At 35.1% G+C, this 18,001-nt stretch overlaps 1 protein-coding gene across 1 annotated transcript in view; it reads left to right on the top strand.

The window, feature by feature from the left end:
- LOC138697028 (uncharacterized) overlaps positions 1–18,001 on the top strand; it is a 343,065-nt gene that overhangs the window by 132,112 nt on the left and 192,952 nt on the right. The window contains exon 4 of the mRNA XM_069822620.1: positions 14,321–14,686. Within this exon, the coding sequence (XP_069678721.1) occupies positions 14,321–14,686 (366 nt within the window). The remainder of the gene's footprint in view (positions 1–14,320; positions 14,687–18,001) is intronic.

Below are 18,001 nucleotides of genomic sequence, written 5' to 3'. Positions count from 1 at the left end.
AGTGTAGTATCTCCTATCAGCTGGACGGAACAGAATACGATTGTACAAGTAGACGACGACAATGATAGTAATGACGAAAATAGCGCAAAATGAAGAAGCTAATAGTGATAGCAGGTATTTATTATAACAAACCACGTAGTACCACACAGAATTAAGCTGGTCAGTTCACTGAGGCATGCTATGAATAGGCTATCGCAAGATATCGTGTAAACGGCTGATTAAGCAAGAAAACTGACTTAAATTCACTCTTGAGTACGGTCAAGTGCGTGCACTTCTGATGGGTTTGAAATGCGTCCTGTTCCAGGAAAAAAAATATTTAAAAGTTATTATTAACTGAACTGTATTTTACGATGAATATCTGCATGGAAATATCATATGTACTTCGGTACATTAAAATAATATATATGATATGCGTAAATCACTTCGTGATTTAAGACGGCGCTTATTCCGTCGGATCCCGGCCAACTAGTCACTCATAACGAGTGCACCTCAGCACATGTGTGGACTTCGGTCCTACGTTCATAGACATCTATGACGCAGTGCAGAGGGCGGCCACTAGAGGGAACCCAAGAGTTGGAGCTTAATCTGAGACGATTCTATTCGGCGCCGGGGTTTTATCCGGTGTGGGTTAGTGGATAAAGCATCAGCACGTAGAGCTGAAAACCCGGGTTCAAATCCCGGCACCGGAGAGAATTTTTCTCCGTTCCATTACTCTTTCATCGTATGATGACGCAGAATATCTGCATGGAAATATTATATGTACTTCGGTACATTAAAATAAATAATATATATGAACTATATTTGTTTTTAATTTATCATGAATACATTTATTGAAAGTTTTATTTTTGTATTTTTCCCCCTTTCAAAAGTGGAGTGCGAGGCTTATTTGAGGGCGCGGTGTATTCGAGAAAATACGGTAACTATATCAAGTTCTATTACTAAATCACAACCATAGAACCAGAAGTTCCCTGGTTCAAAGCAAGCAGAGGACGAGGAATCCTTTAGGGCAAGGGTTCTCAACCGGTATGTCGCGCAGCTCCATGTAGTGTGTCGCGAAATTTTGGATTTTAAAAATAAATTTTATGCCATCCAGAAAGTCTCTTTACAACGCATTTTTTTTTATTTAAAACGAAGTCTTTGATATGGTACATTTTATTTTGAGACAGACTTTACCAGTGAAACGTGAACACCTGCAACAATGCTCAGTTCAGTTTTTCAACCATAAGGCCGCGTATAAGGAAACTCCGTGCAACCCACCAAGCGCAGATTTCACATTAATTTAAACAGGTGAGTTTTAAAAAACGATAATCTTTGATCGGACATATTTTATCGGACATCCAGCGTAGATAGGTTGGGATTTTTGACACACATCTTTGTTTTTTTCTAATGCCAATCAAGTTGCTGCTTGTTCTTTTAGAATTTTCGATTGCGTGTTAACATCGACCTATCTACAACACTACGTAGAAGTTGTTATCAATGCTTTTTTCTGGCGGAATGCGCTGGAACGGCATTCCGGCACCTTTTTGTTGCATTTTTCATTATGGAACCGAAATAGTGTGAATAATTATGTTTTTAATATAATTTTTCTTTGAATTCCACTTAGCCGTTGAAAGTCTTAGTTGGACGAAAAGAAGGCTAAAAACGACTAAATTCCCGTGCAGTGAACAGTAGCCTAATTATCTCTCCGTCCGTCCGCTATAAAATATTCTACACAGAGTTCCTCCACCTTTTTCTCCAGATGTACTAGTTATTATTATATTATTATTACTCTTAATAAAATCAAATAAATGTGTCGCGTTCAGTAAAGTGTGTCGTCAATAAAAAAAATTGGGAACCACTGCTTTAGGGTAATTTAGGCCTACTCTTTAGCGTGGCTTCCTACAGAGGGGAACTAAAGCCTGGATTCTCATCTTGTAGATTTACGGTACATGAAGTAAATATCTAAAAAAAGAATTGATTCTCACTCACGTTACATTTCGACGCTAAATAGGCCTAACCTTTGCAATTGAAAGCGTCCTTATGTAAAATGACTTTGCTCGTCTTTTCGAGGGCCGAATCCGGGACTTATACTTGTATTAAGGGCTTACATTAGCCCATTGTACGCCCCTTATATGCGATGATTGCCCAAATCCGACCGGTGACCTGGGTGGTATTCTTAAATCCTGTCTCAACTCTGACAGAGTATGATTGCATCCTCAGACGAGTATCTGATAAGGGATTTAAATTTGTCACATTAAAAATTCGTTACTTACTACTTGTCACAGTTGCTTATTTCGTCACCTGCTAAAATTGGTACATGCTTTTATTGGTCACGAGATTTGCTTACAGGACGATACGTCCACAGCAGTACGTCCATCAGACAATTTGTCCACTATCTCACTTCCACAGCTATTTTGACCAAGGAAATTAGTCCAACAAACATTTCGCCCACCAAAAAAATTGTCAATTAATATTTCGGTCAAGAATTAATGTGTCCATAATTTTTTTCTCAATTTTTCTTTGTCCACTAATTTCTGTGCCAACTACATACTTTGTCTTCGAATATCGTGTTCATTTCTATGAAAATATGTAGTTCATTGGTTCAATATTAAATTTTGAAGTATGTGAAAACATGATAACAACCGTAAGAAGGCGGGAATATTACTCCACAACTTATACTTATAATTTTCATTCGCATTATTATTATTATTATTATTATTATTATTATTATTATTATTATTATTATTATTATTATTATAGTGGTAGTGGTATAGTAGTGATATTAGTTTTAAACCATTTATGCAAATGGAGAATCAGGCATATAGAGCACAATGTACTGCACGAGACAATAAACGTCTTCGTCTCGTTTCTCTTATCTATACTCTAACCACGACGTAAATACCAGATCACTTATCTGTGGCACGCTAAGTATACCTCTTCATAGAACATCTTGCTATTCATCATCTTTTACAGTATCCACCTCGCGTCAATGGAATTCCTTGTCACAAAGTATTAGGAGCTGCAAGACAATAAACACCTTTAAGAACAGCTTAAAATATAACCTTGTTAGCATTTCATCCAATCATACTGATTTAAACTATCACTGACTACATTGTTACTTCTCTCTTTAGACATCATCCTGATAGTGCTGTATTTTCAAAATTTCTCATAATAATCTCTTTCTAGTATCTAATATTATTTGAATTATATTAACATTATATGTATTTTAGCTTAATTCTGCTACACAGTTTATTTCAGTGTTTAATTAATAGTTCATAGTATTTTGTTGTTTAATTCGTAAATAACTCTTGTATACATGTAACTCTCATCTAAATCAAATTGTTGAATTCTTTGTAAGTTCATGCATATGTATATACACTTTTTGTTGCTGGTTGAGTGGAAGAGAAGGCCTTACGGCCTTAACTCTGGCAGCTAAAATAAATCATTATTATTATTATTATTATTATTATTATTATTATTATTAATAAAATGAATAATTTAATAAAGAGAACAAAGATAAATGTAGGACATAATAAAATGTGGGCAAACTTTCAGAGGACAAAATAGCATAAAGGACACTTAAACTGTGGACGAAACAATAGTGAACATAAAACACAAGAGGACGAAAAAATATAGTGGACAGAATATCAAAGGGACGTATGGAACAGTGGACGAAATATCCATGGACATAGCGTCTGGGAACTCGAGAATTAACTGGTCACTTATTCTAATCAGCCACTCGTCACAATAGGTTGTCAGTTGATTACACAGGAATAGTAATTAAAATGAAAATTTAAATATCTGATATGTTACTGTTTATAGAAGGCTTGTACAGAGTGGAAGTAAAATTTAACAGCCTTGCAGGTTTCCACAGCGAATAGCTCATGTTATATGTAACAAAAAACTATAATATATTGGTGGAAAGTTCATAGTTTTTTTTTTTCAGATAAAAAAATTTTTTTTTTCTCTCAAATGTTTAACAATGTCTTATTGGGTAACTATTGCGAGTAGGATCGAGATTTTTGTCCATATCGATAGGAAATATAATAAATAATAATTTATCCCTCTGGCGTATTTCAGTAGCGTGAACGATTTTCGTGTAAATTTAATTTTAAAAACTACTAAATTCAAGCCATTGCACGAAGCGAGCGAGTGGCAACTCGGCACAATGCAGCTTAAAGTACGGAGTCTCACTGAATTTGTTGACCTCTTACATCTGTATCACGAGTATAGTGTATTAACGATGATGTTGCCGGATTGCTCAAACTTCAAACTTAATTTTCTAATTAACCGTGCATTTAATAACGAAACGTAATATAGGTTTTCTATTTATTTACGTGTATCCTATGGTCCCTTTCTACCTTCAAGGTTATTTCACTTCCACCCTGTATATACATCGTTTACAAATTAAGAGTTAAACTTGTGCTGTTGGTAATATTCTTGAAATTAAGAAATCAGAGACGACTGTTTTATTTTCTTAGTACGTGATTAAAAGTTTCCTGTTATATTATAACCAAAATCACGAAGATATCCAAGGATGTTAACGTCTGTCTTGTACTCACGATGCCTTTCAAAGATATGAGATACGCGAGAGTCCAGGTCAACGCGCTTTCCTTTCTTTTTCTGAGGAGATTGTCCTACTTCCAGCCTCTCCATATCAGTACCTATTTCTGGCACCTCACTTTGAAGATTTTTCAGCACGTGGTAGGAAGGGGGTGTGGTTACTTTTATGCCACACCACGCATGTATTATTATTGTCCTTTGGAGGTTCTCTAGAACCCGATTTTTATAATTCCATAACATAGTCTGGGTCTTCTTACTTTATGTCTGTCCTGAGGGAAAAACCTAACCATTTTCTCCCTATTACTACATATGCTAGTGGATTATCGTGATCTTTCCAGTTGTGAGGTTGAATTTTCTTTTGCCAAGTTTGTTTCCAATTTGGTAATGACAAAAACTACATCTGATATTTACTTTTTAACTGTTAAGTTGACAACATCGTTTGCGTTTCAAGAAGATGCTGACATTCATGAAACGATAGTTACTCGTCACTTATTTGAAACTTGAACGTAATTAATATTTAATGATTTTTATTATTATTAAATAGTACCGTATATTAAAAATAAATAAACAATATACATTTTAGAGTGGTATTCGGTTTTTGGAATTCGTACTAATCATTTCATGTGATGAAACAGAATATACTTTTAAATTAGGTGTCATGAATCATAAATTGTTTAGACAAAGCAATGAATATAGTGATGCCAGACAAAATATATTTTAATATTAGAGGAATCATAAATAAGTAAACAGAAAAATAAATAGGCAAGTAAATTAAATAAATACATAAAAAGCAAGGAAATTAAATAATACATAAATAAGCAAGTAAATTAAATGAATAAATAGGTAAATAAACAAGTGAATAAACAAATATTATTATTGTTATTGTTCCAGTACATTCTAATTTTACCTGCTTTGGTGACATCTAGTAATAGTTGGAAGCATTAAAAAGATGGCCATGTTAGTTTTTTAGGAACTAATCTTACATGAATCCCATACTTAGTGGAAACAGCTATTACGTCTTCTTTGAGAACAAACGAAAAGGGAATGGAATTGAGATGCTAATAATTAAAGCGTTGGGCCGAATAACGGTCTGTGTTACAATTTTTCAAAATTGAATTTTTAATGACATAATGTTCTGTATAGTTATTTTTTTTTAATATAACATCTATTTCCACAAAATTATGACTTGAGCCTTTTCTAAAATAAACTATTCAATTGTTGCATGTGGCTCAGTCCGGAATAGCCTGGCGTAACGAGTTCGAGTAATCGACTCCTCTGGTCTTACCTATCTGTCCTGATGACGGAACTGAGAGTAGTCTCGTACGTTGGAAATGACAAGTTCCAGGACACGGTGGAATACCCAAAAGCCAAATTCTGAACTGTTGTCTAGTTAAGGCAACTAACATCGTAAAAGCAATGTGTAACCAGAACTGACGAACCTTGTGACGAATTCTAATTGAGTAACGAACCTTAATTTAGGCGAGTTGTAATTGTGTGACGAATCTTAACTGTAACGAGTTGTAATTGTGTGACGAATCTTAACTGTAACGGGTTGTAATTGTGTGATGAATCTTAACTGTGTCACGAATCTTAACTGTAACGAATTATAATTGTGTCACGAATCTTAACTGTAACGAGTTGTAATTGTGTCACGTATCTTAACTGTAACGAATTATAATTGTGCCACGAATCTTAACTATAAGGAGTTGTAATTGTGTCACGAATCTTAACTGTGTCACGAATCTTAACTGTAACGAATTGTAACTGTGTCACGAATCTTAACTGTAACGGGTGTAATTGTGTGACGAATCTTAACTGTAACGAATTATAATTGTGTCACGAATCTTAACTGTAACGAGTTGTAACTGTGTCACGAATCTTAACCGTGTCACGATTCTTAACTAACGAATTATAATTGTGTCACGAATCTTAACTGTAACGAGTTGTAATTGGGTGACGAATCTTAACTGTGTCACGAATCTTAACTGTAACGAATTATAATTGCGTCACGAATCTTAACTGTAACGAGTTGTAATTGTGTCACGAATCTTAACCGTGTCACGAATCTTAACTGTAACGAATTACGATTGTCACGAATCTTAACTGTAACGAGTTATAATTGTGTCACGAATCTTAACTGTAACGAGTTGTAATTGACGAATCTTAACTTAACGAGTTGTAATTGTGTGACGAGTTCCTGGGGGTTCAGAGCGCGAAGTCCTTCCTATATGAGCATCGGGAATCCATATTGCCTCCAAGATTTCACCACAACTTATTTTTAACTATTGTAGTTGATATAGGAAATGGAGGGAAGGTGGAGTGTGTTGGTGAAATTATTATAGAAGAAAACGGGAATATCTCGAGAAAAACTCTTTGCAACGTCTGCTTTGTTCACAAATTCCATCACGACCTGGCCGGGGATCGAACACGGGTCGCTTGGATGGAATACCAGCGCACTAGACGCGTCTTCTTATGTAAAACATTGGATCACAAAATATGGATAGCCTAAAATATCAAATACAAAGAATATGCTATATTTTGTGTTTGAGTATCCAATTAAGGACTTATGCAATAATCTGTAATACAAAAATGTGTGAAAAATGTAATTCGTTTTTATGTAAACCTTTCGTACATAATCATATGTTTAGAGATCAATTTATTAAAAATATATCCCGATTTCTCTGGACTAATAAGATAAGATAATTTATTATTAAAAGTTCACAAAAATATTACATACACTAAATAATTATAACTAAGTTATACAGAATTCGTGATTTCAAAAAATAAAATTTTGTAACGAATTTTCTATGATATAAATATTCAATTTATGTTGGCTTAACTTACACTTACTTATAGTTTAGTTCAAGTTTCAACCAATCTAGTTTATTGTATACCTTAAAACTTATTTACCTCCTTAAGTTGAATTTCTCTTTTAACTCTACAATGTGCAACGAGTATAGGGTAAAGTTGCCTAATTCCATGATACTCCTAATTCCGTGATTTTTTTTTGTGCTGAATGTCACAGGATTGGGTATCTTGCTAGGAAGTTCACTGATGTTTAAAAAAAAAGTAGGCGAAAGATGCAATCTTTTGAGGAAGATAGCTGGCGCTATGGTCGAAGGGCAAAGCTTTGACTGACATTCAATTTTAAAAAAGTATCACGGAATTAGGGGTATTACGGAAATAGGCAACTTGACCCTATTGCAATTTATAATTTATTAATAGGTCATAAATATAGTACATACGCTGAATAATTAAAACTAATCTCTACACAATTAGTAATTTCACACAAATATTACAATTTTATGACGCAATTTTTATAATTTAAATATTTAATTTATGTTCTCTTATCCTGCACTTGCGTCTAGTTTTAGTGCAATATTCAACCACTCTAGGTTATTGTATACCTTAATATTTATTTACTTGCTTAAGTTGTATTTCTCGTTTAACTCTACAATGTGCAGTCAGTATATATAAATAATTCATTACCGGTATACTATTTTAATTGTATAATTATTCCTTATTAAATCTTTTGACTATCAATCTCTCTTATCTAAAGTAAGATTTACCCATTCATTTTAGGTTTTTCATTAATTATTATTACATTTCTTTTATTTTTAACTAAAAAAAGATAAATACCTATTTGTTTTTGTAAATTCTTCTTATTATTATTCATTAATTTTTAATTGCTATTTCTTTATTCATTACTAAGAATCTTTTCTTTACTAATTTTTCTCGAATTTCTTCAGTAAAATGGCATTTTAGCACTCTGGACTAACTGTATCCGTAGGTCAGTGTTGGTCTTGGTTTCGCCTGGTTTTAAGCACGCACAGTGTACAGTGTCGTGTTGTAGTGCAGAGCACAACTGCACGCACTGGTTCTAAACATCGCTTCTAACATGTTCACGTACCTACTCTTGTTGTGACATCCCAACACGCACTCATTAATGCTGTTTCTCATCAGTTCCAGATATTTGTGGCAGACACGCCGTAAACAGAAAAACTTGGCTAGAAATAATAAGATCAAAGTTGTGTGGTTTCTTTACTCAGGGATGCACAAATAAAGAAGAGTTTCCCATAACTTCTTTAAAAAATCTAAGCAAATGAATAAAAAAACCTCACTACTAACAATCTTTTCAACAAAAGTGTCCCGAGGCAAACAAAATTTGAGCATTTAATCTCGTGACCATGGATAGCTTTCTTTGGTGAAAATAATACTCAAAAGTAGTAGCTGAGAGCTATTTCATATAGTGCCATTTATAAAAGAAGCTCGATAACAACATAAAAATCATCTGGAAATGGTCAGAGAACATTCGCGTTCGCTGATTATCCGCAGTAATAGCAGACGAAGATATAAAATTATAGCAAGTGTAGCCGTTGTTATTATTATAGGCAGTTTAACCAAAAGAAAGTTAAAAAACAAAAGGCTACTCTACGAAAGTTTCAATCAAAATAGAGGTACTGACTTGCTTCATGATTTACGTCGAATTGAATCGGGACAGTTTCATAACTTCTATCGCATTTCAGAAACAGACTTCGAAATATTACTATGCAAAATATGGCCATAAAATTTCCTGCTTCCTATATACATCAATAAGTTTGATGACAACTTCTTCAGTCCACTCCAGTTTCGACATCCTGTTGGTGAAATTAAACTAACTGCTGCGTTCTGCTACGAACTGCAAACAAGTGGCAAATCCCGTCTACACGAATACCAACTTCCTCTGATGTACCAACAAGCGACACGGGTCACTACCGAAGGCAAATCAAACGATCGATTGCCTTTGTTGCGTTGTCCACACGTTCCGATTTTAATCGGCGAATGCATTCGTTTCTCGTTTGTTCGTTGTTCGTTCGCTACGTTTGTACGCATCTTAAGGAGAAGAGAACAGACGGTGATTGGCTACTTCCAAGGTTAACGTTGGTTGCCATGACAACAACCCGTAACACATGTGGTTAGCGACTGTAAGCCATGTGGCTAGCGAGCTGTCAGAAGTCTAAAGCAGTGGTTTCCAACCTGTATTCCGCGAGAGTCCGCAAGTAATTCGAAAGGGGTGCGCAGTAACAAGATATATTTTTCAACTTCTTCGCGTTCTCTGATTTTTCTCAGCTTGAAGAAATATTTGTTTGCTTGTATCAGACTTTTGAGATAGAGATTTTACCAGATCACCTGAGGGACTTCTCGTAGCTTACAAGTCTAGTCTACCTATCTGTTACTTTAGATTTTTAAATTCTTTAAATTCAATTTTCAGGGTCCAGCTTTAGATGTTCGCCGTTCAGGATAAGATTTAAGCAATCATACAGAAATTACACTTGTGGTCTAGCTGTATTGTCAATCGAGAATTCTATTAATTTCCCCACTCGAAGTAACTTCCTAGCAATAAATGGTGAAATCTTGTCCGATATCGTTGGGAGAATGAAGAAAATCTTGATTTATTAACTTTAAAATTAAGCTAATATTTTCTTCTTCTTCTTCTTCTTCCTTCACGCATTAGACATTATTGTCTGTAGCAACCTACATATCTTGTTCATGTCACAGTTTTATGGGTCTTCCTATATTTCTTTTCCCTACCGGTTTATAATTTTTAAAATGTAATGGTAGTCTCTCTATGTTCATTCTTTGTACATGGTTTATCCATTTGGTATTATACTCTTTAGTTTTATCATTCGGCTTATATATATAATTCCTACACTTCTTTTATGGTCTATTTTCTTATAGCTAGCTTATAGCACTGCTCTTAGAAATCTCATTTCATTTGGTTCAAGTTTGCTTTTATTTTTCTCTGTCATGATCTAAGTTTCGCTCCCATACAATAGTTTTGGCACTGACATTACTTTATAAAACTTGAATATTGTGTCTTTTCTTGCTTTACTTTTCAAACATCTTTTTATAGTGCCATTAAGATAGTTAAATACTTCCATTTTTAATTTCATCAGACTATTTTTGATACGATATATTGCATCCTAAGTATTTAAATTCTATAACTTGTTCCACAATATTATCTTCAATTACAATTTTTTGATTAAATGCTCTCTTTCCTTTAGTTCTACTTACGGACACTGTCATGTTATATTCGTTTACTATTCTGTTTAATGCATGTATTGATTTCTGGAATTATCTTCCGAATTAGATATAATAATCTGAGCATCTGCAAACATTAACGTAAATGCCTAGCGAATATTTTCCTTCCTGTAATTGAAAAAAACAATTGGGTGAAAAGCCTTCTGTGTGACAAAAAATAGTTCGCCAAAGAAGAAGAGAAGCTGTTATCATCTTCTGACTCGAGTTTAAAAATCGTGTTTGCCACAACGACCATGTTACACTCTTATCTGAATTCACCCATGTGTTCCGATCTACAACACCTAAACATCATTTTCATCAACATACTTGTGTCTATTGTACATTTTCTGTTGGTCTCCATGAACAATTGATATAGATTTTTTTTTGTAGGCCTACCGAAGTACATATGATATTTCCATGCAGATATTCTGCTTCATCATACGATGAAAGAGTAATGGAACGGAGAAAAATTCTCTCCGGCACCGGGATTTGAACCCGGGTTTTCAGCTCTACGTGCTGATGCTTTATCCACTAAGCCACACCGGATACCCACCCCCGGCGTCGGACAGAATCGTCTCAGGTTAAGTTCCAACTCTTGGGTTCCCTCTAGTGGCCGCCCTCTGCACTACGTCATAGATGTCTATGAACGTAGGACTGAAGTCCACACATGTGCTGAGGTGCACTCGTTATGAGTGACTAGTTGGCCGGGATCCGACGGAATAACGTGATTTACGTGTATCATATATATATATATATATATATATATATATATATATATATATATATATATATATATATATATCTGCTTCATCATACGATGAAAGAGTAATGGAACGGAGAAAAATTCTCTCCGGCGCCGGGATTTGAACCCGAGTTTTCAGCTCTACGTGCTGATGCTTTATCCACTAAGCCACACCGGATACCCACCCCGGCGTCGGACAGAATCGTTTCAGATTAAGTTCCAACTCTCGGGTTCCCTCTAGTGGCCGCCCTCTGCACTACGTCATAGATGTCTATGAACGTAGGACTGAAGTCCACACATGTACTGAGGTGCACTCGTTATGATATAGAAGTACATTTAATGTTGAGCTAAACTTGCGACTTAAGAGTACCTACAATTGAAGGGAACCCGCCAAATGTACCTGTAGAGATAATCGATATTCAAAATATTTTATCTGTAAACGAGATAAGGGCGAATCCGCCAAGGACACGTCTGTAAATAATGATAATTATTTTGTACACTGAGAAACGAATACCTTTATTGAAAATTGCAATTAAATGTCCAATTTAATATTCTAACTTAATAGTGATCATAGATGACATTATGAATTCATCAATATTATGGGAATAATTTTAAAACAGTATATTAGAAAAAGCAAAGGGTGTAGAATGAACTTAATAGTGGCAGACATTAATATAATAATAATAATAATAATAATAATAATAATAATAATAATAATAATAATAATAATAAATAAATAAATAAATAAATAAAAACACTTAATCGCACAGTGATATGACATTTACAAAGTGTCTGAAATTATTAATAAACAAAAAAATAAGTAAATGCCCTGCCATGTTATTACCCTTGCTATCAAAAATGGTTTCACTTGTTCTGGGAATAGAGGCGCTAATAATCCATTATATCATCTTCATCAAGATGTTCCTCTGAGTCGGTCGCTGCTAGTTTTCGTACTAATGTACGTTTCACCTTTGTTCCTTTTAATCTTAGTTTGTACGTTTTTCCATTTTTCGACATGCCTCTGACGTTTCCTACAATAACCAGATATGCCTGGTTGATTATCACTGTCACTATTACTCATAAGCTATTACAATGTCCATAAATACACATAATACGGTTGTATTCGTTCGTGTGGTTACAACAACACTGAGACAATGAATGGCGCGCGCCTTCAGGCACAGTGACGTAATCGCCCTTCTCGTACGGAGTAATATTGATATTATTAACCTGTCACAGGGTACGCAGTATGTCCAACTTTACAAAGAATGATAATTTCGATATAATAAGGGCGAGCCCACCAACATCTGCCAGGCTTATGTTACAGATATGTCTTAATTATTCAGAGGAGTAAAAAAACACAAAATTCGACCCTTGGCGGGCTCGCCTTTCCCTTGCGGAACGTCTCAATTGAACCAGACTTGTCAAAACTGCCAGCTACAAGGAAATTAATGTCAACCATCCCAATAACTAAGTGTAAGAAACTAATTTCATGTTTCTCAGGAAAACGTGATATCTTTGTATTTATCTGTTTTCAGGTTGAAATTATATTCAAAAGCTAAAACTAAAATTTAATATCGTTACTAATTCATTCAGGATAATTAATTCACTACATTATGAAAATATGTAATGAGTAGAATCCAGTATATTTATGGGCCCAAATTATGCAAAATATTTTTGGGAGTCCGCCAACATGAAATAGGAACGTTGAGGGGTTCGTGACTTTAAAAGATTGGGAACCACTGGACAGTAAATAACGTTAATTCTGCTATAACAAGGAATTTTATTTTCAGTACTGTACTTTAAAGTAACTTTAATTCTAATATAAAAAGGAATTTTAATTTGAGTACTGGACTTTAAAGTAACTTTAATTCCATTATAACAAGGAATTTTATTTTGAGTACTGGACTTTAAAGTAACGTTAATTCTATTATAACAAGGCATTTATTTTCAGTACTGGACTTTAAAGTAAAGTTAATTCTATTATAACAAGGAGTTTTATTTTCAGTACTGGACTTTAAAGTAACGTTAATTCTATTATAACAAGGAATTTTGTTTTCAGTACTGGACTCTAAGTAACGTTAATTCTATTATAACAAGGAATTTTGTTTTCGGTACTGGACTCTAAAAGTAACGTTAATTCTATTATAACAAGGAATTTTATTTTCAGTGCTGAACTGTAAAGTAACGTTAATTCTACTATAACCAGGAATTTTATTTTCAGTACTGGAGTTTAAAGTGACGTTAATTCTACTGTAACAAGGAATTTAATTTTAGTACTGGACTTTAAAGTGACGTTAATTCTACTATAACACATGATTTTATTTTCAGTATTGGACTTTAAAGTAACATTAATTCTACTATAACAAGTGATTTTATTTTCAGTACTGGACTTTAAAGTGACGTTAATTCTATTATAACAAGGAATTTTGTTTTCGGTACTGGACTTTAAAGTAACGTTAATTCTACTATAACCAGGAATTTTATTTTCAGTACTGGACTTTGAAGTGACGTTAATTCTAATATAACAAGGAATTTCATTTTCAGTACTGGACTCTAAAGTAACGTTAATTCTATTGTAACAAGGAATTTCATTTTCAGTACTGGACTCTAAAGTAACGTTAATTCTATTATAACAAGGAATTTTGTTTTCAGTACTGGACTTTAAAGTGACGTTAATTCTAATATAACAAGGAATTTCATTTTCAGTACTGGACTCTAAAGTAACGTTAATTCTATTATAACAAGGAATTTTGTTTTCAGTACTGGACTTTAAAGTGACGTTAATTCTATTATAACTAGGAATTTTGTTTTCAGTGCTGGACTTTAAAGTGACGTTAATTCTATTATAACTAGGAATTTTGTTTTCAGTACTGGACTTTAAAGTGACGTTAATTCTATTATAACTAGGAATTTTGTTTTCAGTACTGGACCCTAAAGTAACGTTAATTGTACTATAACAAGGCATTTTATTTCCAGTGTCGCTGGGCTCCACGGAGGACTACACTTCGAGCCCCAAGTCGACGCCATCGGCGCTGCCCGCCTTCTCGCAGAGGTTCAGCTCGGCGTCGGGCGTGTCCCTGGCCGGGTTCACGGGCAGCGCCATGTCGCACCGCGCCTCCCCGTACTCCCCCGCACCCGCGCCGCCGACGGCGCACACGCCCTCCCTCAGCTACCTGGGCAACAGCCCCTCTGCGGACTCGCCGGGCGGCAACGCGACGATCTGGAGCAATTACGACACGGGCGCCGCCCTGCAGCAGTACGGCGTCGTGACGGCGTCCGGCAACTCGGCGTCCAGGGCGAGGACGGGCCCGTCCATATCGGCAGCTGCGTCGCTCTCTGCCAGTGAGTACATTGACTGCTAACTGTATGGGAGGCGGCTCATGCCCAACTATTTTTAACGATTCTGAAAATAATCCACAAATTACCGCGCAGTGTGTTCAGAATAAAGCGGAAGCAATTTTAAAATCTCTAAGAATAAAAAATGTTTAATGGATTCCAGGAGAAAATACAGCTTTACAAATATCAAATTAATATGCAAGCTAAGGATTTAGAATTCCGTCTATTTTACCTCCAGGAAAATAAGACCGTAAATTGTAACAAGTAAAACAACTTTGCAAAAAATCTGGAGGACATCGAAACTAAATTAGCCTAATGCACATTACACAACTGAAATTAGCAAGGCAATAGCCTTACAGAAAATTTTCTTGTATGTTAGATCGAGGCTTATTCTGAAGTATTTTTAACGATTCTGAAAATAATCTACAAATTACCGCGCAGTGTGTTCAGAATAAAGCGGAAGCAATTTTAAAATCTCTACGAATAAAAAATGTTTAATGGATTCCAGGATAAAATACAGCATTAAAATATGATATTAATATGCAAGCTAAGGATTTAGAATTCCGTCTATTTTACTGCCAGGAAAATAAGACCATGAAGTGTAACAAGTAAAACAACTTTGCAAAAATCTAGAGGACATCGAAACTAAATTGATGCACATTACACAGCTGAAATTAGCAAGGCGATAGCCTCACTGACAATAATAGTGAGCATTTTCTTGTATGTTAGATCGATTTGATAAAAGACAAAATAGAACTGAAGAAATGAAGGCATAACAACGAAAGACCAAATCCACGTCATCTCTCAACGATTAAGACAACCTCAACGGTATCTTGAGCTGAAGATGAAAATAGATAAAGCTTTCGAATAGTTGAGTCATTAGCAAAGAAAAAGTCAAATTTATTTGCATGCGAATAATATAGCGTTGCTTTCTTCTTCACTTACAGCAATGCTATATAACCAGAATGGATCCGACATATGTCGCGAATTCTGTAAACAGGAAATATTAAAAGTTACCGAGTTAAATTTCTTGCTATAGGAATATCAGTTTCCTTATCCACTGAAGAGCTAACGATATTGTCCCTGAAGGTTAAGTCATATCTTCATACCTCTTTCTCCACTCCGAGAAAATCAGTTATAGCCAAACTGTCTTTACAAAAGCAATAATAATATTTGACATAATAATCTGGCTTTCAAGTATAGCTCCCTGTAGAGCTGACTTGAACTCTAGCAGACCCCCACTCAGTTATTACGTTTTTTATGTCCGGCGCCGGAACAATAAATTTTTCCCTTGAGATTATTCAATATTTGACTAATTTTCATATGCTATGTTGCAAAAGTATATATATATATATATATATATATATATATATATATATATATATATATATATATAAAAGGGCATTATTTGTAGTTTTTTGAAAATGGTCCTACACGATTCCCTAGATTTGGCACATACTATTAAGCTAATTCTAATTAAGTAATTACTGTTACTATCTGTAGAATTTCCCCAAAATATTATTCAAAAACTCATTATCGAGTGGAAATATGCAAAGTAGGCTATATTGATACTTACTATCTCTTGTATAGATCTAATAGCAAAACATGCTGAATTTAGTTTGTGGGTAATTTCTTTAATATGATTTTTCCAATTTAATATATTACCGATTTGTAAGCCAAGAAATGTGATTGTTGTTGTTTTGTATTAGTGAATTGTCATTATTAATTATTGCGCTCGAAATTTGCGAGGTTGAATTTGGAAAAGATTTAAATTGGATTAGGTTAGTTTTGTTACAGTTTAAGACTAATTTATTGGCTGAGAACCAATCTCATATTTTGAGAAGAAACATATCGTCGTTTTTTCTGCAATAACATCCTATGTGCTTCTTCTTCTTTTCCTTAGTTTAACCTCTCCCTTTTAGGTTCATTTACACGACCCACGCCACCCGGGCCTTACAGAGCCGCGACTTGTCGGGAGAGGAATTAATCTATGGATCACATACATACTTTTTTGACCACACAAGGACATGGAGGGCCTCCCCGGATGAGGGATCAGCTCAATGCCAGGGCCACATCCTATACAACACAAACATTTAAGACATTACACAGCATTCACTCAAACATATGAAAGGATTAAGGGAAGGATCGCCGTCCATGGCCGGACTTTCAAGAGGTACAACCCCGGCATTTGCCTGGAAATAACCGAGGAAACCATGAAAAACCTCAGGATTGCCGGCCCTGGGATCGAACCCCGGACCTCCCGAATGCAAGGCCAGCCCTCTTACCACGCCGCTAGCCCACTCGGTAACTCCTATGTGCAAAATATAAAATTTTTCAGTAGGAAGGAAAAACACATTTATTCATCTTATGGCAGCCGTACATAGGAGACTATGAATTCTTACATTTTCGAAACAAAGAAATATAATTACATATAGGAGATTTTATTATTTGCTGTATCACTATTTAAGTTATTTAATAGAGCAAAAATCTGAAAATCGATAAATATTATGTCACATAGGGGTTATTGCAGGAACAACGACGATATACATTTCCAGACTTTGCATACCCAGGGAACTTTTCCCACGTTATGAAATCGGAACTAGAATTTTATCGTCACTTTTATACTTCCTTGCAGGTACGCTTATTGAGAGACTTTTAAATGTTTACTCATGGTTAAGAAGTTTGCATTTCCTTATTTTTCAAGCAACAAGCGATTGTTTGAGACGTGTAGTGCTACTTGGAAGTAACACTGAGTTCAAGGTCGAAGTTTCCTTTGTGTTCGTCAAATGAGTTTAATGTTTATAGCTGCGTGTTATTTATTTAGTCTGGGGAGGTCACTCTTCGCGTTGTGATTGTTGCGAAGAGTGGCGGGACTGTGTGTAGTTCCTATTGCGCCTGCAGATGGTCTCTTCGACTGTGATTTATCATACTCTTAATCAGAGCCGGCTTTAAGCCGATTGGACCGATTTATCCCAGTCGGGTCCCGCATCTAAGAATATTAAAGAAAATGCGCAATAGACCTGGAAGTGATACTGACAGATGCCAAGCTAGAAAAGGATAAAGAATAAGACAACACCATAAAAGTGGCTAATACAGGTGGTACACTCTTCGTGAAGAAATCGAGGCACTGAAGACAATTCTTCCAGCAGAGCTTGAACGATCCATGAAAATGCTTGCTTGCAACAATAGGTGTATTACATTTAAAATGTTATTTATTGCCCTTCGGATTTTCCTCACACTCCCAGCGATTGTGGCAGTAGGGGAAAAGAATTTTTTCCAATCTTAAACTGATCAGTGTAGCACAGTGTTGTCAAGGTCACT

Source organism: Periplaneta americana, chromosome 3 (assembly GCF_040183065.1).
Source record: "Periplaneta americana isolate PAMFEO1 chromosome 3, P.americana_PAMFEO1_priV1, whole genome shotgun sequence".
In the NCBI taxonomy this organism is placed as follows: Eukaryota; Metazoa; Arthropoda; class Insecta; order Blattodea; family Blattidae; genus Periplaneta; species Periplaneta americana.
This window is presented reverse-complemented; position numbering and strand designations above follow the sequence as displayed.